Source organism: Mus caroli, unplaced genomic scaffold, assembly GCF_978045245.1.
Source record: "Mus caroli unplaced genomic scaffold, Mus_caroli_1 scaffold_13, whole genome shotgun sequence".
Taxonomy (NCBI): Eukaryota; Metazoa; Chordata; class Mammalia; order Rodentia; family Muridae; genus Mus; species Mus caroli.
Window position 1 is genome coordinate 14,439,738 of NW_028227268.1, and position 24,352 is coordinate 14,464,089.

Below are 24,352 nucleotides of genomic sequence, written 5' to 3' on the forward strand. Positions count from 1 at the left end.
TCTCCTCCTTTTGTGGTCTTGGAATTGCTAGTTAAACGAGAGATAAAACTGGCCAGTGTGAACCCAGTCGCAGAGGGAAATGTGGAGGCTTGATGCAGTGGATGCTCTGAGGGCCGGTATGACGGGTACTCTGGGTACCAGGCTACAAGGGACACACCCAGCGATGCTCGCTGAAGCATCACCAGCCTCTTCTCTAACTTCTGGGCAGTGTGAATACTGATCAGATGACACCTGCGCCCAGATGCGAGCAGGACACATGGGGCGGTTGGGGCAGTGTGAGTACTGATCAGATGACACCTGCGCCCAGATGCGAGCAGGACACATGGGGCGGTTGGGAGCAGTGTGAATACTGATCAGATGACACCTGCGCCCAGATGCGAGCAGGACACATGGGGCGGTTGGGAGCAGGGTTGTCAAACTTTACGGAAAAGGCAAGAAAAACAAACAAACAAACCAGGATCTACTCACTGAGAAAAGGCGAGTTTAACTGTGAGGAGGTGGGGAGGTGGCTGGGGAGGGATGGACAGCCTAGGTAATATTTTAAAGCAGTAATGTGTATGTTTTACTATATGGGAAGTTTTAAACTTAAGTTTTTATATAATTTTTCTATTAATAAAACTCTCCACTATGCAATGATTCTTTTGCTCATGAGCATCTCCTTAAAAAAACAAAACAAAACAAAACAAAAAAAAATCACCTAGTTCAGGAAATCTAACTTTTCCCATGACAATCGTGGGAATGTTCAGGTTTAGCCTAAAATTGCTCTCGACACCCTGACTCGAAGTCGCGGTGGCTAGAGAGATACATTCTTTTATGTTTTCAGCTTTGCTCTCAAAATGAAACATACCAAACTTAGAACCATTAACTACACTACAGCAACATAACACAGCATATGAGCTCAAGATTAAAAAGACAGTTTCCTCAGGACTTCAAGCCTTCAGAAAGAGGAAAACCTCTCCAATACATAGGCTCCAGAGACCGCCATGTTTAGCTGGGGAATGCTTACTCTGTGAGACTTCCACTTATTTCCCTTACCCTGAAGCTCTCTCAACAGAAAGGACCAGTTGATCCTTACATCAAACCTGAACTCATCCTAGGATCTTGATTAGAAACAAGACAAAAGAAAAATAACCCACAGCAGACAATTTTGTTCTCCTCACACAAGATGACCCAGACAGCGAGCATGTCTGTGTGACGACAGAAAGACAGAGATCCTTAAGTCTCCATGATCAATAACTAACAACTGACTAGCAAGGGTGGGGCCACAACAGACTTCTTTGAAAAAAACACACCAGAAAATAACCATGATACAGTAAATGAGCTTTGTCAATTCTCATCAGGAATTTATTTTTAGATCAAGAGGGGGGGGGGGCAAACTTAGCTCGAATACTCTGAATTATCACCTAAAAGAACTGGAAGAGAAAGATGAAGGAAAGAGGGACAGAAAGGGAAGAAAGAAACACCTCAAGTTTGTACTGCAATGGCTAAAACCAGTACTGGCAAGGACAAGGAAACGCCTCCGACGGGAAAGAATGAAAAGAGAAGAAACCATAAAGGAAACTCAGGAGAAGAAAGGGCATGGCAGACCTATCAAGTTTTCCTTAAAAAAATAATAAATGTGTGCTTATGTATGTAAACAAACACATACACACACACACACGTATGTACACATGTTCCATCTGAACTCTAAAGTTGAATGAAAGAAGCAAGCTATTTCCTGGAGGCTGACTAACCCTGCTAATGCTACCGGGGTGTCTGCAAAGAGCCCCAAGCGAGAGCTTGCAATGGCTCTTCTGGTAAGGTCTGCTGTTGACTGTTACGAGATGCTGGGCGTAAGAAACAGGCTCCTTAGAGCCTGGACGGGAAAACAAGAGTAACACTGGGAAGGAGGGATAAGTACTCTAACCAGAACGTGAAGCGACGGAAGGAAACCCTCAACTAGCTGCAGAAGCAGGAGAGAGATGGGAACGCACCGACACTCGCAACAGCGCAGTCAAGTAAGTAAGTAGCTAGTGTCATTTCTTAGACATAACCACGTTGAGAATGTCACCGCAACCTGACGGGTTCCCCATCCCGAGGGTCCCACCATCAGTGGCTTATATAAGATGATAGGGTGCACACGTGACTTAAACTAAATATAAATAATTTAAAAAACTGATATATTTTTAAAGGTTCAAGTATGAAAAACAAAAAAGTAGGCAATGATCTCCTGGCGAGAGGTGACCCGAAAACTGACAGTATAATTCTGTCTGAATTAGCAGGATGGCTCTGAACTCTTGCCCGGCATGTACTGTTGTCCTGTGTGTCTGCATGTGTGGGCGTGGGAGCGCTCACCTATGGGACACAGACAGCCCTATCATGGGTGAGTCCTACTTGGGCACAGAGCTAGAAAACAGAGACCTGTGGCAAAAGTTGTCTCATTCTGCCTGAGTCACGCCAGCATGTGATGATGTCATGTCATGCAGAATGTGGTGTCCTGACTTAGTGGATCCCCGTGCCTGCTGGGATCTGTACTATCTGTGAACACCACTTTAGTCTGTGGGTCCACACCTGGCAGCGCAGAAGAGGCATGTAGCCCAAGACAGGAACAACAGGAAGCCAGGTTCCAGTAGCTCAGCCCTGAGCAGAGGCAGAACTGAATCTGAGAGGCTGTATCGTCAGTCCCAGAGTTTGCTGCCCCTTAACCAATGTAGCCTTTAATCGCAGCCTGTGTAGCCCACACAGGGGTCTGTGGCTGGCTGCAATAGACTAACCTCTAGTCACACAGACTAATTCTGCTGCCCCCTTGCCACATCCAACCCATCTTAAAATGTTCTATCAAAAGTCTTCCAGAAAAGTATGCTTGAGTGATCGGCAGGAAAGTCGGCCTCTTGAAATATCCCCCTGGCCTCATCTTAGTTTAAAAAGAAAAGGAAAAAAAAAAAAAAAAAAAAAGATAGATTGTAGTCTCAAGATTTCTCAGAAATACAAAATTAGAGCGACGGACGGGATCAGGAAATGACAAAGGACATTCATTGTTTCGGATGTATTAACGCATGAGGACAGCCTCTTCCTTCAACATTCATTCAAAACAACTGGCAGGCTGTGGATCTCTGCAGACAGGTGCTTAAATTTCATATTTCTAATGAGTTCAAGGGGGGGATTTCAGATGATTCAAAGGATCTGAACCATACCCTAGATTTTCATCAATTTTTGACAATGTTTTTTTTCCTTTAAATGATATCCCTCAAACAATTAGAAAGCTCTCAGAATTGCTCTGTGTAGGTCCTATCTTAATGTAAACATCAAATAAGGTACCAACATTGTTAACACAGGAAAAGAAACCCAAACCTTTAGTTGGCACAGGTCTTTCTGCCCTGGAGGAGGGAGCCAGGCTACGAACACTTACACATGCAGAGTGAGAAAAGAGATTTTTCACTAAATTCACGCAGTTTTAAAATAGTTATCAAGTCTACTAAGCACCAACAATCCTAAAAATGCTTCAGCTTCCCCATTTGTTTAAAAAAAAAAAAACAAAAAACAAAAAAAAACAAAAACAAACCCTCTCACCTCAATGTTAAAGACAAGCTGGAAATCTTGCTTGTCAAAAACAAAACAAAAAAACCTGACTATGCCACCAGGGTTTGCTTTTTTTTTTTTTTTTTTTCCTTTTCACATTTCAAAACCCAGTGGTGGCATGCAGAGGCCTTGGCCTCTCCCCTATGCTGATGGAGAGAAGAGCATGTCACAGATAGTCTAAAACTCAGAAAGTTTTAGAACGCAGCATCCTGTGATCACAAAAAGGGGGTGGGGGGTCTTAGAAGATGCTGCCCCTTTGTTTTTTTAAAAATTTTTTAACTGAATTTAAGCAAAAATAACATACATTTGTACATCAACTGGCCATTTCTGGTACAGAAACCCAGCATGTGGTAATATTATTGAATAAATGTAAATGCTACTTAACAATTTTTTTCTTTTTAAATACATTTTAGACAAACTTTTTTTTTCTTTTTTTTTTATAGTTGCACAGTTAACCTCTTAGCTGCTAGCTTGATGCAAACATATGTAACAATACACAAATTTAAAAATATTTTTATTCTACATAAAAGCTGTCAAAATTCTGACTCACATCAAAAATGCAAAATAATGGAATATACTTTTAAACGTAGGCGCAGGTCTAGCAGCAAGGGGGCTGAGAGCGCAGTGAACGTAATGGAGGGCTGCACGCACACAGAGCCGCCACCTCCATCCTGCAGACTGGACAGGAAGCGCATATTCTCTGAGGACAGCGAGAGCGGGGTCACTTGAAGTAGGAGTAGAAGCCATTGCTGCCCGGACTGCTGCCCAGACTGAGCTCCTGGAACAGGGACAGCGGGTCGCTGCCCTTCTTGGCCTGCTCGGGTGGCGGCCTGGGCTTGGGCGGGGCCCGCAGCGCACTGGCGTAGGACATGGCGGGCTTGCTCCCTGCCGGGCTCTGCTGGCTGCTGCTGTTGGCAGACTCTGCGATCTGCTTGTTGGGCATGAGGGGTGGGAACTGGCCAAGGTGCTGCAGCATCGAGTAGTTGAAGGAACTGGAAACCTCCCCGCTCTCGGGCTTCAGCTGATCCTCAGGGGGTTTGACAGTCTTGGGTGGAGCTACAAGCAGAGAAGAGCGACAGGTTTAACCACAGGTACATCCTGCACATGCGCTTACGGACTCCTCCACGAGCTCCTCCATCTCCAGGAGCATAAGCACAAAGGCAGTTTAGTTCAAGCATACACAACTTCATCACAGCACACTTTAAACCCCCCTCTTGAAGAAACACACAGGGAATGGTCTGGGCGGCTGCGGTTGGGTTTCTGTAAGCCAGAACATGCCTGTATCTGCAGTAATGTGCTGTACGCTCTACTCTCACATCTGGCCCAGTGGTACCAGGGTCCACTTGTTACAGCCACTCTCCCTTCTTGTAACACATTTTCCAAGAAGATCTTGCTATGTAGCTCAGGCTGGTTTTGAACTCTTGAACCTCCTCCTCAGCCTGCCCTGTTCTGGGAGTGCAGATGTGCACCAACACACCTAGCTCTCATATTCTACGTGAGCATGGATTAATGAGAGGGGAGAAACAGAGCTAAACATCACATTTTCTACCACCTGACTTTCAAGGTCTTTAAAACTTGGTCCAGTGAATCATCGATTAACACTTCGCTTGTTTGCAACCTTCTGAAATGTAAATAACACTGCATTCTGAGAGAGAGAGAGAGAGAGAGAGAGAGAGAGAGAGAGAGAGAGAGAGAGAAAGAACGAGCACACCCACATACCATTACAAGAACAGACAGTGACTTTTGAGTAATTCGAACGTGGGAGGGGCTGATGGGAAACCGCCCCATATGCAGTCAGGTGCTGAGGAGTATAAAAAATAAATAAATAAAAAATCACAGCTTTCTGGAAACTCACCCATTCATCTTACCTATCAACTCTCTGGGCTGACTCGTCCTGCTGGATCCATTGCACGGAATGTTCTGGTAGGGGGCAGATGAGGTGGTGTTGGCCCAGGACTCGGGGGCCGGGAAGTTGAAGGCAGGTGGGTTGCTGTGGCCCTGCGATTCTTTGCCCTGAGCCAGGCTGTCTTGGGGAGTGCTTGCCTCTTCCACACAAGGCTGGGCTGGGCTAGCTGAGATTCTTCTTTGGTACAAGGGCCGACCAGGTCCTCTGGGCTCATACTACACAAAGAAAAGGATGTTTGGTAAGTCAGGCCTCCTACTCCCACATCCAACACCACCTTCAGAGCCATGGTGATGATCTAACCTCACAAAAAAGAGACAGATTCTTAAGGAAATTTTCTTGTGCATATTCCCTCCTCTTCACTCTCTCCCATTTAAATAAAATGCGGCAGACACTACAACATGGTGTCAAGAAAGCTGGGCCTGAAATTCATCTCTATGAGGTTCCGTGGTAACACACGCCAGCCTGTGGGCTTCTGTATAAACCAGTTGTCTTTAGTTATCCAGTCATACGGTTATTCTAGAAAACGGCAGCGTGCATATATATGAGTTGGAGGGCAAGCCAGCTGAACCTCAGAGCTTCAGAACAGAGCCACCGAGACTCATCTGGACCTTCCCAGCTTCACTCCTGCTGGCAAGACCTGCTTCCTCCCATCTTGCATAAGCCTTCCTGACTGGGCCATATTTCTTCTCCCCGTTGATCAGTCGACACACAATACTCATTACGTTCTCCAAAATACTATTTTCTTATGTTTAAAACATAATTAACATATCTTCTTTCTAAATTCCCTAAAATTATACAAGCAAAATTCTCTTGCCCTCCTGACAAAGGCTATTTGGTATCAGCTCCAACAGCAGGCAGTACAGAATCACTGTGCAGACCAGCCCACCTAGAGCCTAGCCAGTGGCACTAGACATCAGGCCTTGCCTTATACCTGCCAACATTACCTTGGGAAACTGGCCTAAACTCGGTGGGTTACCTCGCGATGCTCACGTCCTCTTGGGATTGTAGAGAGAACGGAATATGCTAGGAATGTAGGGTGTTTATGCTGATTGCTGGTTAATATTAAGAACCAACTGTGATATCATTGTTTTACTGTAAATTAAAAGACCTACATCTGATCACAAGGACATAATGGCTTTTAATTGCCCCAGTAATCGTAAAACCCGCTATTCAGCTTGGGTTCAATTAGGATTCAGACACATCTTTCACCATTATAAGTATGTGTTGGATAACACAGGGCAGAGCCACCAGGAAGCACTGCAGGGCCCCAGTATTTCAGTCCAAGGACAGAAATCAAGGAGGGGACATGGCAGGGGCGGGAATGGGTGGGGGAGAGCCTTTCTGTCTCCAGAGAGCTATGAGGCCAGGCCATGCTCAAACTTAGGAAAAGAAGCGGTCACTGCCACCTAGCCAGTTCCCTTTCCCATATGTATCTCATTTAGGTCCTGTTTCTCATTGGAACATTTACCTTCACTTTTAATTTTATTCTTTAGAGGAAATTCTTCCCCAGGGGTCAAGATCTTTCTGAAGTTGACTGTGGGTGGAGACTCTGCTGTTTTGTGTTGAATTCCAGCAGCACAGTAAAAGGTGCTCGGCAGGAGAGCCAACTGTCCCTGAGCAGAGCGTGTGGTCTCCGGGCCAGACAACCCTCCAGTGACCGAGCGATTGTAACAAAGACAATTAGCTCTTGAAACAAAGATCAAGTGTTTTTTAATTGTCATACTGGGAATTCTGCCTTGTCGCTGTCTGTAGGGGGGATCACACTCTTGAGCCTTTATGTGTGAACACTAATGCACTAATGTTGGCAAGGGCCTCAAAAGAGCTCTGTGACATAGAACCCTGCATAAGGTCATACAGACCTCAGCCAGGGACTTCATAAGCCCTGTCTTTAATGGGCAGCTACAACAGTAATATAGACAATGGCAGACACAGGAACCTCGGAGCTTCAATGAGAGAAAAGAAAAATCAGAAAGTTACATAAATAGAATAAAAGTGGGGGGGGGGGGGGGTCTATAGGTACAACTGTTGAATACACAGAGGTGAACGTGCGGAAAAGCCATCTCCATCCGTGGATCCTCAAAGATCAGGTGGATGTGGGCAAAGCAGCAGACAGCAACCGAGGATGGTTTATACACCAAATAAAACTAAGGCTGCTGCTTCTTTCAGCCTCAATTCCTAACCTTTTCTTCCTCGTACCACTGCCTGCCTGCAGCCTCCATCAGCCACTCCGCCCTGCTGCCTTTTTCTTTCTCCTCCCTCCCTCCCCTCTTTCCTTTCCTCTTTTGTTCTTTGCCTTGCTGTCAATCCCCACCCCTGCCCTTTTCTTCCCCATCTTTAGCCGGTCCATGCTTGTCCTGACCACTTAGGCCCAGGCAAGCACCACTGTGGCAGGACTGCCTTAACCTCTCTCTCTGAGGCTCCAAGTCTCCTCCCGCTGCCTACAGCAGTGGCTGCTGGATGTTTGCAGATGCCTTTCAGAAGTTGCACATTTCTTTCTACTTTGTATGAATGCGTGTGGGCTGGTGGTAAGGAGGGTAGTGGGTTGTCTGTTTCCAGAGGGGGGAGAGATCTACTGATATGAGCATGTGATTTCCCCGCAGACAGTTAACATGGTAGGTTCTATACTGATTTACTTTCAAATACTGCACCAGCCAGATAAGCTGCACGGGGTCATGGTGCATTGTTCTGTTTACGCCTGGCTGAATTCAATTTGCTGTTCTGTTGAGGATAGTTCTCGTCATAGAAATCAGCCTATATTTTTCTTTTTTGTACTGTCTCTGTCTTGCTTTGGACACAGTAATGGTGGCTTCATGCAAATATATTGGCAGACTTTCCCTTCTATTCTCTGGCGATGACTGTAATTGGTAGATTTTCTTCTTTACATATTTAGAGAAATTCAGTAGTGAAACAGCTCTGGCCCAGAGAGTTAGTTCTCTCTTAAAAAAAAAAAAAAAAAAAAAAACCCATAAATTCAATGTTTAACAGTTATAGGATCACTCCTGATTTTTATTTCATTGTTGGTGAGTTTTGGACGTTTGTGGCTTTGGGGAAGTGGCCCGTCTTACCGATGCTGTTGAGGACGATTTGCAAGCTTCCTATTGCTATCCTTCCAAAGCACCTCAACTGTGGGGACATCCTTCCTTTTGTCCCTGTCAGTAGCCAGTGTCCTGGCTATTTCCTCTGGTCAAGCTTTCCGGGGTGGGAGAGGCATTAATAATACTTAAACAGAGACTGAAGTACAAGGGTTGAGAGAGATGGGGGCACTCAGAAGAACAGACAAGGCTGAAAGCATGGGTCACAGCTCACTGTTTTCCAATGGGAAGAAACAGTTCCAGCTTTGCACCTGCCCCTCCCTCCTAGAGCGGGACACCGAGGGAGTCTGTGATTAGCAGTCAGCAGAAGGACTCCTTTCCCTCATTCCCCCCTTGATTTTCCATCTTTCTATGCTGCCTCAATTATCCCTGAGACTCTGGATCCTCAGTCTTAGGGTCACAGAAGGCTAGTATCTCATTTTCTATAATTCCTACAATTAAACAGAGTCATTGACCTTATCTACTCAAGGACCAAAGCTCTAACCTGTCTACACTAACATGGAGACATGATACATACAGTCTGAGCACAGACACTGGAATAGCATCATTTCAAGTGAATCAACCATGCTTCAGACAGATTCCAGACAAGACCTCAAGATATCAGCATTTGGGGAGACAGAGATGGGGCACAGCTTCCCACCGGAAGCACCTTAGGAGTCCCCCAGACCTTTACGGCCTTCAACTCATGGATTCTCGGGATTCAAAGCAGAGAAGAGTTTCAGCACTAACCAGCGGCATGCACGAGGTTCCATAATGACATCTAGGTATTAAGCGGGCAGAGTGAGACAGAAAAAGGGGCATGCAGAAGTTAGACCCTTGCTAGTCTTGCTAAATGCTATCTACTTTCCCTTTACAAAGAACCAACTATGGGTTTCACCGACTCTTTCTTCTCTAGTATTCTCTGCAGTACCGATTCTCTTCATCAGTCTCACTTCCTGGAGTTTATCTTGCTCTTCCTTGTATAATTTCTGAAGGTGGAGGCTTAGGATTGACATCTTGTTTCCTTTCTACTTTAAGCATTACACATTCACTCTGATGTTGCTGTGGCAGCGATACATGAATTCAAACTGCTGCATTCTTACTTTCTAACACACAATAAGCATTGATCTGCATTATACACAGACATCTGGAAAACAGGAGCCAGAATGGGATTCGTAAAAGATTAGGGTCCAGATACAGAATAAGATAGCAAAAAGTGTAACTACAATACGTTGAAAATTCAAATACATAATGATGCTTGATTCAGAATGACATTCAAAGTGAAAACAAGAAGAAAAAAGCCTCAACAGTCATCCTTGAATCTTGCTAACACACTGAATTACTAGCCTAAGAATGAATACAGGACAATAAATTATCTGCCTTTTCCATATAGACTGTATTTTAGTATTTAGTATTTTATCACATTCAATGTTCTCCTTCATAAGAAAAAAATGCAGAATAAAAATTTTTAAACTTTAGAAGTACTATTTGGCATCTCTACTGAAACAAAAGACTAAAGCCACAGCCATCAACAGCTGCTATGCAGGAAGTTTGCTGAGAACTACTACAAGCAGTGGGTCAGACTGGTACCTGGCACCTCACCTCAGCCCAAGTTACCATCCCCAGTATGAGAAACCACACATCCCGTGCACCTTCTTCCACTTGCACTTGAATATGCACATTCACTGAAAACAAACTGTACTATATTTGGCTTGGAAATTTCTTATTAACATCTCATAGACAGTGGCTGAAGAAATGACCCAGCAGTTAGAACGTGCAATGCTCTTGCAAAGAACCTGGCTTAAGTTCCCAGCACCACAACACAAGGTAGCTGACCCTCACCCGTGACTGGGGGCCAAGGGATCTGGCAGTCTCTCTGGCCTCTGTGGGTACCAGACAAGCACACTTACATGCATGCAAGCAAAACACTAATGCACATAAAATAAAAATAAATCTTTTTAAAAAGTCATAGATGTCTTTCTGTATCATGAAAACTGTTAGAATATCATATTTAATAACTGGTTATTATTTTTCTTTTTTTACTGGATATTTTCTTTATATTTCAAATGTTATCCCCTTTCCCAGTTTACCCTCCAGAAACCCCCTATCTCATCCCCAACCCCCTGCTTCTATAAGGGTGCTCTCCCACCCACCCATCCATTCCCACCTCCTCACCCTGGCATTCCCCTACACTGGGGCATCAAGACTTCACAGGACCAAGGGCCTCTCCTCCCACTGATGCCCAACAAAGCCATCTTCTTCTACATGAGGCTAGAGCCATGGGTCCCTCCATGTATTCTCTTTGGTTGGTGGTTTAGTCCTTGGGAGCTCTGGGGGCTCTGGTTGGTTGACAACATTGTTGTTCTTCCTATGGGGTTGCAAACCCCTTCAGCTTCTCCAGTCCTTTCTCTAACTCCTCCATTGGGGACCCCATGCTCAGGCCAATGGTTGACTGTGAGCATCCGCCTCTGTATTTGTCAGGTTCTGGTAATAACTGATTATTTATTTAAATGAATCTTTTTCATTTTCTCACCATTTGAAGAAACTTCCAGCTATGGAACACTCTCGAGCTCCACTAACATTTTAATTTAAATCCCCACAAGCTTATAATCTTACAGTGGAAGTAGCATACCTACAGTGTGGTACAAAGACATCTAAAAAAAGAAAGCAGGATGAAGGGATTACAGTGTGACAGACAAGGGCTGAGTCAAGTGAAAACTGATACCCAAAGTGCTTCTCAAAATATTAACTTAGTTTTGTTTTGGTTTTTTGGGTTTTTTTGTTTTTTGGTTTGGTTTGGTTTGGTTTGGATTGGTTTGGTTTGGTTTGGTTTGGTTTGGTTTGGTTTGGTTTTACAAGACAGGGTTTCTCTGTGTAGCCCTGGTGCCCTGGAACTCACTCTTGTAGACCAGGCTGGCCTTGAACTCAGAGATCTGCCTGCCTCTGCCTCCCCAGTGCTGGGATTAAAGGTGTACGCCACCACACCCAGCTTTAACTTAGTTTTATTTCAAATATAAAGCAAAATAAAAAAACAAGCCCTAGGAGTATCCATAGACTAGGTATTACAATTGTAGACAAAAAAACAAAGGTCTATGGGTAATGGTCTGGATAGGAGGTAAAGTGCCTGCATGCTATGTACAAAGCCCTGGTGCAATGGTCAGCCCGGGATTGGGGTGGGGGTGGGAGGATGGTGATGAAAATAACTGCTTAATTTTTTTCTTAATGATGGAAAAGCTTCATTCCATTCACTGAGCCTCTCTCACCAAAAAATTCCAATGTAAAATACAATAGAGAGACAAACAAACTTGAAAAAGAAATAATTCCCCCACCTAGGAAATAGCATTTTAAAATATGACAAGGGAAAAAAGAGACCTGGAGAATCCTAGACATCCAGCATCTTACTGACAGAAGTCTCAGAAGGAAAGACAAGGAAAGATCAGGATGATGATTACCAAAGGATGGGATGACCTCAGGTGGCCGAGGGCTGTCTCCGACCTCGGATGTTGTGTCTCCATGACCTGCAGGCAGGTCAGGGAGATACACAGCTGTGCCTCCGACCAGAGCACTCGTCAGCTCTGCTCCACATGAAGAGACCCGCCGTGCGAGAAGCCCCTCTCAGGAAAGGACACTTGGGAATCTGCCCACCGTGTTTTCCTACACCCAAACAGTGAGTCATGGAGCAGACACTAGAACCAAGGCGACACTACAGCTGAGAGAAGTCTGTCTGCATTACTGTGGCACTCTGGGCTGCCTCAACTTCTTAACTCATCCTTGGTGTGGACAGTTGGACCATCCAGCCACCTCTTACAAGAAGACAAAGCCAGTTTGAGCAGGATATCAAACAGTTCGGAAGGACCTTCAACTTGGAGCAATGAGCTTTCTCTCTGAAGGATCAAAATGACCACAATTAAGATTTTCAGCTTTTCAAAAGAAGAGCATCCAAGAACTTTCGCTCAGCTCTTAGTACTGGAAAATGAATTGCTTATTGTTAATTTCGGAGATTTGAGGGCTCAGAGTTCGTCATCTAAAAATCCAAACATTCAGCAGTTAGAATGAGATAGATTTCCAGAATGGAAGAATTGCTCCTTCTACTCCCACAACAAGGGGAAATTTTAGATGGCTAAAAATGTAATAACTCTTTGTCCCAGGAACATGTGCTTTCCCCAGCATCATGAGAGCTGTAGTTATTCCTTGTCCCCTACACTTTCCTGCCAAGCGCGAGCCTCCACTTCATTAATGACGACCCCAGATAGGATCAACATCTTTGTGCCTCAGTCTCCTTTAAAACTAAGTTCCCAGGAGCTGGTGAGATGGCTCAGTGTAAAGCTTGCTGGCCAGCCTGACAACACAGAGGATGACTCCAGCGGGCTCTCCTCTGACCTAAAATCTCTCTTTCACCCCCATACCCCCACACAAACACACACAAATAAAATACATGCAATAAAAAAAATTTTTTTTAAAAGAAAAGAATGAATTGCCAGGTCTGTCAGGCACAAGTCTGTTACCCCAGTTATTCATGAGGCTGAGGCAGGAGGATGGAAAGTTCAAGTCCAACTTGGCTATGGTCACCAAGCCCGTGGCTGGCCTGCATGACTTGGTGAGACTCTATCTTAAAGTGAAAACACAGCTGAGCTATAGCTCAGGAAGCAGCGCTTGGTCTAGTATGCATGAGGGTCTACCTTTAATCCCTAATACTCAATAATGATGACGGTAAACAAGGAGTTAAAATAAGTGCTCTCAGGGAACCCTGTTCCAGAACAGGGTTCAGTTCCTGGCACCCACACTGCAGCTCACAACTATTCACAGCTCCAGTTCCAGGGAACCAACACCCTCTCGTGGCTTCCTTAGGCACTAGGCACACACGTGGTGCACACACACACACACACACACACACACAGAGGCAACCATTCACAAACACAAAATAAAAACACTTTTTAAAAAATTCTCCCTGTTGAACTATGACATCATTATGTCACCAAACATATGATTGTTACTCTAAAATTTTACGGCTAGTATTTCTTTATAAATACTGAGCTGTAATACTAATATTTCAAAAACATGAATTATGAGCTATAGTTAATATATGAACTATACGTAAGAAAGTTACTAAATTTGTGTACAAATTTATATTAATATAGTTGGCAATTTAAGTAAAATTCCCAGCTTGCTTACTACTTTACTAAGACCTATCTGTAATGTTAAGGTTAGCAAATTCTTTCACATGAATGCATATAAATAAATGACTGGAGGAAAGGTTAGCATATTAATAAAAACTTCTAATATTTATAAGTTATGCCCCAAGGCCAATCACCAAGGTGAGACTGAGTGCTCTAGAGGGATCCCAGCTCACCTTATGGTGCCAGGAGCTTTAGTTAAGGCCCAATGGCTCATCTCAGTGATTAGCTTTGACAATTAGGCACGAAGAGCGGTCTGGCTTAATGGCCTGTTGATGACTATGTCTTGTTCTAGGAGGTTTATCAGACACCACCCTTACTGAGGCAAGAAGACAACAATATCTCCAGCTGGTTACACAACACAAATCACAAGCCATCAATATGTACATCTACAGCGAGGAGAGGTGAAATCTCCCAGCCCTTCGTCAGGACGACAGCCCCCCAGCAAAGCACTTGGCTCTAAAGGGGAACTCAGGAGCAAGCATGGCTGGAGAACACAGTGAAATCCAAACTAACTAATGCCGAAACCACAGGTGCTAGAGAGAAACATGAAAATAAGCAAACTGTTCAAAAGCCGGGACCTAAAACAGGAAGTATTCCAAGGCAGGGCCACAACAGAGGCACAGTCCTCTTTAACGCTGACTGACTGACCACCGACCAGAATGAGCAGCCGGGAGCACCACTGTGCCACCCACTCCCACCAGAGCCAGAAGCCTGAGCAGTCTCTCCACTACCAGCCACACCCCTAGCCGGGAGGGAGCCAATTCTCTAAGGAGGCTGCTATGATAATATCATCACTGCAAACAAAAATGTGCAATTTCAGAAACCAGTTCTTATTGGTACAGTGACAATCTGAAGAGGATTTTTCATTTTCTCCATTTATTTCTTTAATCAGACTATTTCAGAGTGAAGCGCATCTGAGTCGGAGAAGGGTGCTTTGTGCCAGTGTCAGCACTGCGGGGCTGCGGGAAACGGAAGCTCTTAACTTGACAAATCTACAGCCACTTTAGGAGAATGAGGATTTGTTTTCACAATGAAACGCCTGGGAGGTATAATGGGAGAAGCTTGCACTACAACAATGAGCAGAGCGTGAGACAAAACAGCATCCCAAGGAACCAGAACTGACAACACCGAAGATTTTAAAGAGAAACACACAAAACGAACGGTCGAGAGCGGAGAGAGGGAGAACAAGCGACACATGGGAGAGCCCGCTGTTTCCTAAAGGAGCAACCCAGAGCACGTCAGGGAAAAAGTCCTTCCAATGTAAGCTATACGCTTACTATACTTCAAATAGAAATCTAAAGGTTTGAGAGGTATATAAGGCAGAGAAAGAATTGACAATGATATTCTAAACTTCTAGTAGGAAAGTCTCAAAACAGTCTCGCCTCCTCTTCCACACAATATAGAAACAGGAAGAGTAAGAGGGACGTCACACTACCTCCAGGTTCACAGTGTTGTCACAGCATTAAGCCTCGTCTGAATTGAGAGTGTCACTCGGGTACAGAACAAGACTGCAGGAGAAAAACAAGCACCAAGTCCAGAAAGTGACTTCACTCCAGGATACCCTGGAGAGTGGCTTCCTCAGAGTGAGACTATCAGTCATCATGCAAAATGAACATTTTCACACACATCAAAATCAGCCTTCAAGAGCAATCGTTCTGTGTACATGTATGTGTAAGCCTACATGTACACATGTGCTCTATGTGCATGCAGGAGCCTGCAGAGGCCGGGAGGGTGGCTGGTCCTCTGGCGCTGGAGTTGTAGGCAGTTGTGAGCCACAGTGGGTGCTGGGACCCTGGTCCTCTGTAAGAGCAGTAAGTGCCCTTAACACTAGCCATGTCTCCAGCCTGGGAAAACTTTCAACGGCACCCAAAAGTCACCACATCCTGAGCCCTTGGAGGCGGCCAGCTAAGACCGGAGCTCTGCGGACTGCATTTGCTCTTCACTGAAACAGGAACACAAGGCAATGCTAGGTGAAGACTCTGTTGTTTGACAAGAATGCTAGGTCTAGTTAGCAGTAGAGCTCCAACTAGTGCAGGGACAAAGACAAATCCACTCAAGGTAAGCGGTTAGGGTAAGCGTTTTCATCCCCTGAAATTAATCTGCCAAGGTTTCTGGCAACAAAAGAATCCACAGTAGGGAAAAAAGCAACTTTCTTTGAATTGTTAAAGTTAAAGAAATTGCTTTAAATGGTTGGAAATAAACAGTGAGAGCATATGCCATTCACTGTGGGAGATGATTCATGAAAAATCACTTTGAACACACAGAAATTACCCTAATACATTGAAAATGTCAAAAATCCACAATGTGGTAAAAATAATGTTTTCCCTGTCAAAGAATTTCTTCAATTGCTGCAACTTAGTCATCACTCACGAACCCAGTGTAAGAAGCAAGATGACCAAGTGTTTTTGCAAAGTGAAAGAAGTCAGTGACAAATGAAGACGCCTATTTATATACTCACAGTGACACAAAGAGACCATCACTGAAAACATGAGAGAACAAAGAACTTAAACTCCAAAACCATGGACAACTTGAGAAGATGAGGGATCCAAGCAGATTTACTCAGTGTGAAGAGTTACTTGCAAAGCATACACTGTGACTGACGCCCATGAGAACTGGGACGTGGTCCTCACACCGGTGTTAGGAATGCACCCAGCAAGAGAGGTGAGGCCACACTTGGGACTGGGAAAGCAGCTCAGTCCTTCTCCTTAAAAACAACAAACACTCAAATGCATCAAACAACACTCTGAGCTAAGAAACTAAAAGCTTGCAGCTTCTATGAGAATATTTAGTCAAGAAAAACCAGAGAATTTATTTCATAAAAACAACAAATTCTGTGGTAAGGGTCATATTCTCTGCTCTCCAGCTCTGTGGCAGCCTTGAAAGTTAGCCCTTTCTTTTCTGCAGGGAGCAGAAGAGGCCTCGTCCTCATGGAACTAGGATTTGCTTTGACTCCCCTCACGACTCACTGGAAGATTACATCAGAACATCTGTTACCCAGCTGTGGTGGCTCAAGCCTGTAATCCCGGAGCTCAAGAAGGACAATTTCTGCTTCAAGGCCATCTCAAACTCACACTGAGATCCTGTCTCAAAGAAAGATGTTTAATTCACATTTCACAATTGCCTGGTATGGGAGTGTATGCCTGCAATCCAAGGGTGAGAGGCCAAGATCAGAGGACTTGAATACAAGACCAGTTTAGGCCACATACTGAGCCCAAATAAAAGTGTAACTTTACCTTGTCTTAACAAAACACCTCAAAACAATTACCTACCATCCCTTTACACACTCTGACCCTTAGTGCTGTAAGCTAACTGGAAACTGCTAGACAATAACAGTGTACACATTATACAATTGGGAAACTTGTTTTGATGTGTGTATGCATGTTTTGCCTGCAGATTTCTAAAGGATCCAGAAGCAGCAACTGCTCCCTTGGAACTGGAGTTACAGAAGGTTGCGAATCACCATGTAGGTGCTGGGAAGTGATCCCAGGTCCTATGGAAGAGCACTCAGTTCTTCAGTGCTGAGCATCTCTCCAGCCCCATCTTGGCAGTTAACCCCTGAAATCACAACAAGCTTCCATCAGAAGAGAAGATGAGAGAAGCTTCCATCAGAGTTATCACCGTCAAAGCTGCATCTGTCTCCCGATACTCCCTTGGCAGCCGGCCTTATGTTAATTGACTGAATGTTCAGGCATTTGGAAACTGGTCTTACTGTGTGCCTACTACCTTCATAAATATCATCCTACAAAAAGCTCAGGAAGACAGAGAGAGAACCAGTGCTTGGAACTGCCACTCACTAGAAATAACAGTACCTTTAAAAAGTACTAGTTAGCAAGATCAACCTAATAAGAGATAAGCCACTAAGGCCCATGTCCTGAGATTAGAAAGGCCAACACTATTCAGATATAGAGTCCCCCAATGTAAAAACATGCCAAAACAGTGATAAAATACTTTTAAGTGACTTCACGTTTCAACAATACCGCATATAAAACCTGGAACAGCACAAAAAGATAAATGTTAAAATAATTCGCAAAAAAGATTATTTTTTAAAGATACTCTGTCTGGTGAAACATCCTTTTGTCAAGTGGGTAAACACGATTCCCAGGGGCAGTGTCTGCTCACAGCCAGCTAATCTCGAGACAGAAGAGCACAGAAAGGTTACCTCTTCTAGGCTGGGGAGCGAAGAAGCAGACACTGTTCGAGCTGACAGTGGGTGAAACGGCTCTTGACCAACCGTGTGCTGATGGTTCTGGATGTGTATAAAAGGGTTCTGCGGTGGCCTGGGAGGCAATGGAGGGAGGCCACAGGGAAAGCCCGGCCCTATTAAGTGACTCTGCTGCAAGTTAGCAAAATTCCATGCTCCTTCCGGAGCCAGGTATTTCAGAGGAGGAGGGGCAAGGTGTTCAGATGGCAACGAGAAAGGGGAGCCAAAGAGCTGCGGCGGGAGGCGCTGCGGGAATGCTGGGCTGTTGGCTACTTCGATGTCTCTGCTGCTGTCATTAAAGTTAGCAAAGTGGCTACTGTGGTCTGTGGAGGAAGGGGGAGACGGGGCCGCTGGCGGACTTCTAGGCTGAACTTGTCTGTACTGCAGAAGTCTTGACTGAGGCGGAGGCATTTCAGCTAGTTCTCCAGTGTCACCTTGATCCCGATGGGACAGCTCTCTGAGTAAGTCTTGAAACCTACATGGAGACAGAGGGTATGAAAGAAGGCAGTGGAGAGTCCCCACCACATTAAGGAGAGCAGAGTCAACCTCGAGTGTCATTTCTGCAAACCAAATTACAGGACCTAGTTAGGGTTGGCATTAATTAATCCAAAACTGGCACCCAAGAGTTACTGAATCCAAAACTGGCACTCAAGAGTTACTGAATCCAAAACTGGCACTCAAGAGTTACTGAATTCAAAACTGGCACTCAAGAGTTACTGAATCCAAAACTGGCACTCAAGAGTTACTGAGCCCATTGGGAAAGACAATTACCTAACTGCTTTTTGGGTTTTGCTCTTTGGTTGGGTTATTTTTGTTTTGTTGTTGTTTTTGTTGTTTTTAACCTTTGCATGAAAAGATCCATTCTTGTTTCAACATAAAAACCGGAAAGGGGCCGGGCGGTGGTGGCGCACGCCTTTAATCCCAGCACTTGGGAGGCAGAGGCAGGCGGATTTCTGAGTTCGAGGCCAGCCTGGTCTACAAAGTGAGTTCCAGGACAGCCAGGGCTATACAGAGAAACCCTGTCTCGAAAAAACCAAAAAAAAAAAAAAAAAAAAAAACCGGAAAGGGATAGGGAGACAGCTCAGCAGATATAGATGCTGGCCACTAAATCTGACAAGGTGAGCCCTGGAAGACACACTGTAAAAGGACATGGACTGTCTTCTGACCCCACACTCATACACACACACACACACACACACACACACACACACACACACACACACACAAGTACCCAAAAATCAGTAACTAAGAGGCTAGAGAGATAGCTCACCAGTTAAGGACACTTGCGCTCTTACAGAGGACTCAGGTTCAGGTCTCAGCACCCGTGTGGTGGCTCACGACCACCTGTAACTATAGGGATCCAATGCCCACTTCTGGTTTCCTCAGGCACCAGACATGCACACAGTGCTCAGACCATGCATGTAGGCAAATTATTCATACACATGAAATTTAAGGAAAAAAAAAATCAAAATAAAAAAAATGTATACTTTAAAAATAGAAAAAAAATGTTAAAACAAAATAAAACAAAAATGAATTAAAAAAAACCTTTAAGGGCCACAGTAACAGTGGGCGTTGTTCAGAAAGGATGAAGAAGCCGTTCGTACAAAGTCACATGATGCTGGCCACAAATACAGTCAGTTAGGCATGAACCCGGAGAACACCTACAGCTCCCGAAAAGTATCTGCCTACTTGATAGAACGTTAGTAAGAAACTCATAGTTTTTAAGTTTTAACTACAAATTGACTTCTGTCCCCATTATCCTTTAATTTACTAAATAAACAAACAAACAATAAAAATACCCATACCCAGTTTCTTTTGCATAACAGATCATAAAGCAAAAGCTAAGGTTGTAGATTTGGCCCAGATTGTAATGAGAGCGCGTTCTAAATTCTCCATATTTTAGAGTCAACTAAGAGAACTGTAGCAACCGCCAAGGCCCACACCAGGGCCACTTGAGAGCGGCTTCTAACCTGAAGCTAAAAGGCTACAGTGAGGCAGACGACACGCAGGCAGTGATCAGGGCTGGCCCTGGCCTGCTGGAATACCTTGAGAATGTTGTCTCTGTTTCATCGTCAGCCCTGCCGGCGACTTTCCACTCTGCCCTCACTGGTGGCTGGTGGAGGCCAATGGGTGTCTGGGGAAGATGCGGGAGGTGAGGATGGTGATGGTGTGAATAGGGGATGCCGCCCTGGCTCAGGTAGGCGTGGTGCTCACTCCACTGCTGTAGCCGCGCCTGCTGCTGCCTCAGCGTTTCCAGAGCTACACTTCCATGCACTCGATCTGCAGAGGCGGGTGGGAAAGGTCGATTTTGTCCATTTGGAGCTTCAGCTTAATTTCTGCAAAGACTTTTACATCCAGATTTTCTCCACAAAGACAAAGAAACAGCTACAATCTAGCTGGGTAAAAGTAAACATCCCATAGCCCACAGCTTTGGTGCTGCCTCTCCCTCCTTTGTGACAGTGTAAAGGGTGTCAACTGGATACTCATTATACACATAACACCTGAAGTCAAACTGTTATACTAACTGGTTGGGTTTTCTGGCATTATCTGGAGACATGAGTCAATCTTAGCCTACACTAATACCGTATAGGACATATCATGGTTAGCAAATGACCGGGGAACACTTCAGATATGACATTGTGACAGGGAAGCTTACCCAAAGCTTCTTCTATAGGCAATCCTGGAGAGCTCTCATCAACGAAGTTGTTCAATGGTGATGCCAGGATGGGGCCAGGCTGTGTGATGGCTCTCAGTGGACTGTGGCCATCGGGCAGCCCGGGAGGGGGCGGCTGCTCAGGACCCACAGCCTCTGCAGCAGGAGACTGTGGTCGGTGAGCAACTGCATTATTGAAAAATGCATTGGTGGGCCCTGCCTGAAATGCAGGAGAGAGTTGAGGTGCTGGCTGTGGGGCCTGTGGAGGTGCATGGCTCTGCTGCTGGACCACCTGATTTGGCTGGGGTGCCACCTGATTTGGCTGGGGTGCCACCTGATTTGGCTGAGGTGCCATCTGATTTGGTTGTTCAGGCAAATTATTATGTTGCTGATTTAACAAGGTGTGTGGCTGGGAAATGGGAAACGGCGGCCTGGGCAGCTGAGGCAGTGGATGAAAATGGCGGCTAGGGATTGCATACTGAGCGTGCGGTGCAGGGAGAGGAGGATTTATGTGTCTTGGGTTGAGATTATCTTTTCGAGGAAATTTAGTGTTGGAATAAACAACACCAGGACGGGATTCAGGACTTCTGTTCTGTGGATTTGATTCCAAATCAACCTAGAGGAAAAAAAAAAAAAAAACAGAAACATTTTTTTAACTGCAGAAGCCCCAAGTTTGGTGGCTTTTCATCCTTTCCCAACCACACCCCACTTGAAGGTTATATAACAAGCTCTCTCGCTCACTCTTTCTTCAGGATGAGAATTGTAGGTGCAGACTCAGTTACCTGCATATATTCTCATAAATTAAAAAAGATGACAGGAAACACAGCATATTAAATGTGAACCTGAATAAAAAGCTGCTACCATTTTATTAGAATGGCCACTCTGACCCCTGCTACACTATTTCCAATTTCACAGTTTCTCCCTTAGAAAGAGAACCATTAATTTCCTTCAGATATAAATCAATAAAATGTGCTCTTTTCCACTGATTTTATGTCTTGATATATCTAATCTACTTCAAACAAATCAACATTAATAAAAACCATGTCTCTAGCAAATTTCAAGTGGAAAAACAGGTACCACGGCACCTTTATAGAACCATAATGGCAGCTGACTTTCGTCATAGTTTGTAACTCTTTATCTTTAACATTTGTGGAGGGCCTACTAAGTGCATTGTGCTTGATTCTGAAGACTGAAAAGCAACACGGACATGAAGTCTAAGCATTCTTGCTCAGCCCTTTCCAAAAACAGCTTGCTAATCCCTGGCCCAGAGTCCAGCCAAGGTCCTATGCTGACACACGAGACACTGAAAAGAGGGGGTGGTCGTGTGAGATACTAGGACTAAGAAATGTAAAGGCTTCAGAAAAGCAATGGCTTCGGAGCTGAACATTTCAAAAGGACTGGTTGCTCTAGGGAGAGAAGGATGCTCTAACAGACTGAGCTGTTTAATCCAAGGCTGAGACAACAGCTGCACAGCAGATGTGGGGTACGCATGTTGTGTTCAGAGCTAGAACTTCACTTCTTTCCATGGTGGTTTCCCACTCTTGACATCAATTATACTGACTGACTCTGCACTGAGCACACATCGAGTCTGATCCCGCTAAGCTTCGGAGAAGCACTATCAAAAGGTTTGACGTTAAAGAGCACTTCTGTCCTGAAATGCAAGTCTGACTGTATGTGCTGTGAAAACCAAAAACGGTGTGTAAAGTGGCACCTTTTCTTTTCCAGCTGTTAAACCTCTCCATCAACTGCTATGTGTCACCTTGTAAGTTTCAGTGCTAAAATGGTCAGTGAGAACTGCAGGGTGTTTGCTCTGCTAAAGTCTGAAAAGCTAACCAGGGTGCCCAAGAAAACAAGGCTGAGTGGGGGAGGCGCCGGGTTTCTGATGAGAGCTAGGAACACTGACCAGGGCATCCCCGCCGTTAGCTGCAGTGCCAATCACACACCAAGAACAGCCCCACCTTAACACTTATACCCTCCGGTCCTTGAGAATCAGGCCTGGCCTTCCTGAGCAGTTGCTGTCCATGTTGCTCACTCCTCAGAACCTACCTGAGGCTCTTCATAAGTACACATTTCCTCATAGCACTCAAGAGTCTTGGGGATGATGAAGCTCCATTAGCTAGGGACACAGCTCTCTCAAAAAGACACTGTTAGCATGCACACCGCAAACATGACGCCATGGTTACAGGTCATGGTTGTTTATGGGTAAGTAGCTGTTTTAACTGGTCCCATTACCTGTGACTTTGATACACACAGGAAGCTCATAACCACAATACGCTATGGTCTTGAAATGGGGATGTGTGGTGGGAGAGGCTGCACAGAAGTGCTCTCGAGCATCCGTGTTTGGAAAGGTTGTGAGAGATAAACGCATGTCAGCACCCTGAAGTGGAAGCAGCAGCACCAGACAAAGTTGGAGGCAGCATGGTTCTAGGTGCTATCAAAATTAGAATCATGGCATTGTCTTTACATTTCTGCTATAGATCTAGCAAGGCGACCTGATAGTCAAGTTTCATTTCCTTCATATCCTGATGCTTTGCTTTGGGGCCCAAAAAACATGAAAAAAGTACTCCAAGCTTTGTTTAATTCAGTGCCTTGGTATTAGGAGGCATAAGACCTGGGGCAGCTGGGTGACGGTGGTAGATACAGGCTGCTTCAGACTCTACTGTTAGCTTGCTTCCCCTGAGCACCCCTTGGCTGCCTCCCTTACACTGCAGTCCCTCCTACCACTTGTCACTCAGAGATGCTCCTGGGATTCTTGTAACTGGAGACAGAGAACCACTGTTCCAGCAGAAGACAGAATCTAAATTACAAGTCTTTCTCAGTAAGTGGGTACTTAAAGACAACTCAGACTAGGTTATGGCCGTCAACCATAGACGTCAAAGACAAGTGGGACCACACAGAACTCTGGGAAATCACAACTCAAGGCCTCAGGTCATGAGGAGAGGTGAGATGGGAACGTCTTAAGACAGAAGTTCATACACTAGGAAGGAGAAATAAAGTCCACAAGTTCAAGTCTAGACTTTAGTGCTTTTCCATGCAGACTTGTGCACAAGGGAGAGGGTATCCGGTTTGTCCAGTGACTGTTCTTTAGAGAGCTGGACCACTATATTGTGTGTTTGCTAATCATTGACTACAGTCCCAAAAACACCTTGTGAAAATGTTATGCCCTATGTAACAGCAGAGTAACATAAAAATAACACTACATTTTATAAAACACAAACAACAACAACAAAGAAAGAAAGAAAGAAAGAAAGAAAGAAAGAAAGAAAGAAAGAAAGAAAGAAAGAAAGAAAGCCGTGTAACAGAGTTGCAGGAAGAAGAGATGTTGTATTAAAGAAAGTAATAGAAGTAAAACAGCCAAATGCTGAACACCCCAGAACTATGAGCTGTGGGAGACAGTCCATGGAGCTCACAGCTGCAGGGAGGTGCAGAGAGCTAGGTCTAGCCTGTGCCAGTGTAGGGAGAAACAAAAGACAAGGCATTAGGGGTGAAGGTATCTACCTACCTACCTATCTATCTATCTATCTATCTATCTATCTAAGCTTTTGTGGTGCTGGGCATTAAACAGGGTCTTGTGTGTGCTAGACCAACACCCACTCCCACTGAGCTACAGCCCCAGGAGAAAGCATCTTCTGAGAACCTCCTGGGCTAGAGTAACTGCGCAGCAAGCAGGGTGAGAGGAGGATCGATGGGCAAAAGAGTCTGCACAGCAGAGAAAGGTGAGAACATGGAATCAGTGAGGTGATGGGACCAGGGGAGACTGTAAACTCCAGAGTATGTCATCTAAGG

The 24,352-nt window shown here is 44.9% G+C and overlaps 1 protein-coding gene across 4 annotated transcripts in view; it reads right to left on the reverse strand.

Moving 5' to 3' along the window:
* Positions 1 to 996: 996 nt before the first annotated feature.
* Positions 997 to 24,352, reverse strand: part of Helz (helicase with zinc finger) — a 142,846-nt gene continuing 119,490 nt past the window's right edge. For all 4 annotated transcript variants that reach the window (XM_021176880.3, XM_029483195.2, XM_021176882.3 and 1 more), the window contains 5 exons: positions 20,570 to 21,182; positions 19,959 to 20,193; positions 17,872 to 18,388; positions 5,427 to 5,679; positions 997 to 4,614 (listed from right to left, as the gene is read on the reverse strand). In XM_021176880.3, the coding sequence (XP_021032539.1) occupies positions 4,280 to 4,614; positions 5,427 to 5,679; positions 17,872 to 18,388; positions 19,959 to 20,193; positions 20,570 to 21,182 (1,953 nt within the window). In that variant the 3' untranslated portion in view covers positions 997 to 4,279. The remainder of the gene's footprint in view (positions 4,615 to 5,426; positions 5,680 to 17,871; positions 18,389 to 19,958; positions 20,194 to 20,569; positions 21,183 to 24,352) is intronic.